Raw genomic sequence first — 2,163 nt, 5'->3', positions numbered from 1 at the left:
TTTTTTTTTTTTTTTTTTTTTTTTTTATAGGAGCGCGGAAACTGCGGCTTCTAGCTTTTGTTGCTACACTCGTCCGTGCTCTTGCCCCCCACCCCATTAGCGGGTGGAATCGAAGGTTCGGTATTCCGACGCTTGATCTTATTTTTCTTCAACATGGTTGCCTGGAGCGAACAAAGGAACAAGGAGACATTAGTTTTGTGTGCGATTAAGGGAGGGGGATGCATGCGCCGATCGGACACCAGCGGTTGGATCACGCTCTTATGGTGTCTGCGTAGAGCGCTCATGGCAAGTTAGATCTAGCAAATAGTGCAAGTAAAGATGCAAGATCCTGCGGGAAGTCAACGTGCGACAAAGAGATAGGTAACCTCATCGTACTATGCGAAATTCAACAGAGTGGATTTTTTTTTTTTTTTTTAGATGATATATTGTGGAAAATTGGCAAGAAGTTTAATTAATTAATTAAGAAGTCATCGAGGAATATGATCTTTCGTAGTAGCGTTCAAATAAATTCACTTATTCCTTTATTTCTTAAAATTTTGCAAGACTCGACAATTGCTTGACACGTATAAATGCGATATATAGGATAGCATTTGGAGCAGAAGATTGGTAATTTTAATTATATCGAATAATTTTTTAATTTATAGCAATTTGAAATGTTAAAAAAATGTTAAGATAAATGGAATACTTATGAGATAGATTTGAACTTTGAGGAAATGTTATGGCCTTATGATATTGATATGTATATTTGAAGAGAGAACAAATAATTTATAGTTTTATATTCACGATAAAAAGTGATTATTATTTCTCGTGTAGGTGTTTCTAAATGTCAAATCGTAAAAAAAATAGAAGTTGTATCTCAGCTTTCTCCAAATTAAAAGATATATATTTTATTTATATGTCTGTGTGAATCGGTGAGCAAAATAAGTTTGAAAACACATTTTTTACGAAAAGAATCGCGTACGTAAGAAGAATGGAAACCCTTTTTTTATTTTTCAAACTTAATTAAATCCACTCTGTTTGTCCATTTCGATAGAATTATGGGGCCATTTTGAATATCTATGAGAAGATTACCGTCAGTGCCGATTTCAAAACTACGATATCCCCCGGACTCTGGATCCATGGTTCTCCGTCCACTTGTACTGGTATGTCGGAGTACAAATGAATTTTTATATGTCCACCCTGTGGAAATGTTTGACAATATATATATCATTTTTTAATTTGCATTATTTATTATTATTAAATTCTATAATTTCAAGATAAAATAGAAACTTACCTGTGCTATCCTCATCGCTGTACGGAGACCAGATTGAATTTGTCCGAGATGCATAACACCCGTGACTCCGACCACCTCCAACATCCCATCCCCGTGATTCGGTGTTTGAAAGTGGTCTTCCTTGATGTCTGGTCCCCAAGGATTTGCCCCAGAACCCCAACTAGATTATTAAAAAAACAAAATTTGAATCAACAAATTCGCAACTACGGTTCAATATCGTATACTAACTATACCTTAAAATGTTTAGAATAATTATTCCTTCGACTTGAGGTAATTCGACGAGTCTCCCGTCCACTTCCAGTCGTATTTCTTTGTGCAAATCTTTGCACGGTTTCCGTTTTACCATTTTTCGTAAACCCATGGTCACGTACACCCCTTTGTTACGCAATCTGCTTTTAAATTTGTTTGGATTTTCTTCTCTGGCGTTGTGAAAGTCTAAACAAAGATCGGCATCGAGGCCAATACCGAAGTAATTGTTCATCACCAATATTTGCGTATTGTCCTCGCTAGGTGCACCCGCTCCTAGGTGATATTTATTTTAGTTGTAAATTAATCCTTCGTCAATTAAATTTCGATAAAACTCGTTATTAACGTACCTCCCGCATTAGTGGACGATTGCTTGTCCTCTTTCTCCTCCGTGTGACACACCACTGTCCACCTGTCCAACATGGATTTTTCCGCGTCGATCACGTCTCGAAGCAAGTTGAGGGGATCCTCGTCGCCTGTGTAACCGGAACCCCAGCACAGGACACGGGCAAGATCGTTTCCTGTACCAAGGGGAACAATGGCGCAGGCAGGCGAGGAACACTCACTGTCCTGGCCCACGTTATCCAAACACTGCAACACCCATCCTATTGTCCCGTCGCCACCGCAAACCAAGATTTTGTAAT

At 38.4% G+C, this 2,163-nt stretch overlaps 1 protein-coding gene across 9 annotated transcripts in view; it reads right to left on the bottom strand.

Annotated features, from left to right (window-relative positions):
• Positions 1-2,163, bottom strand: part of LOC102679948 (diacylglycerol kinase theta) — a 24,480-nt gene that overhangs the window by 3,105 nt on the left and 19,212 nt on the right. For 7 of the 9 annotated variants that reach the window (XM_031509917.1, XM_031509919.1, XM_031509921.1 and 4 more), the window contains 4 exons: positions 1,870-2,163; positions 1,507-1,795; positions 1,274-1,433; positions 1,072-1,179 (listed from right to left, as the gene is read on the bottom strand). The exon at positions 1,870-2,163 is cut by the window's right edge and continues 2 nt beyond it. In XM_031509917.1, the coding sequence (XP_031365777.1) occupies positions 1,072-1,179; positions 1,274-1,433; positions 1,507-1,795; positions 1,870-2,163 (851 nt within the window). Of the gene's footprint in view, positions 162-1,071; positions 1,180-1,273; positions 1,434-1,506; positions 1,796-1,869 lie in introns of all 9 variants that reach the window. The other 2 variants (XM_031509918.1, XM_031509925.1) reach the window with 1 other exon arrangement.

This window comes from Apis dorsata, unplaced genomic scaffold (assembly GCF_000469605.1).
Source record: "Apis dorsata unplaced genomic scaffold, Apis dorsata 1.3 scaffold_194, whole genome shotgun sequence".
In the NCBI taxonomy this organism is placed as follows: domain Eukaryota; kingdom Metazoa; phylum Arthropoda; class Insecta; order Hymenoptera; family Apidae; genus Apis; species Apis dorsata.
The sequence above is the reverse complement of the archived record's forward strand: the minus strand, read 5'-3'. Positions and strand labels throughout refer to the sequence as shown.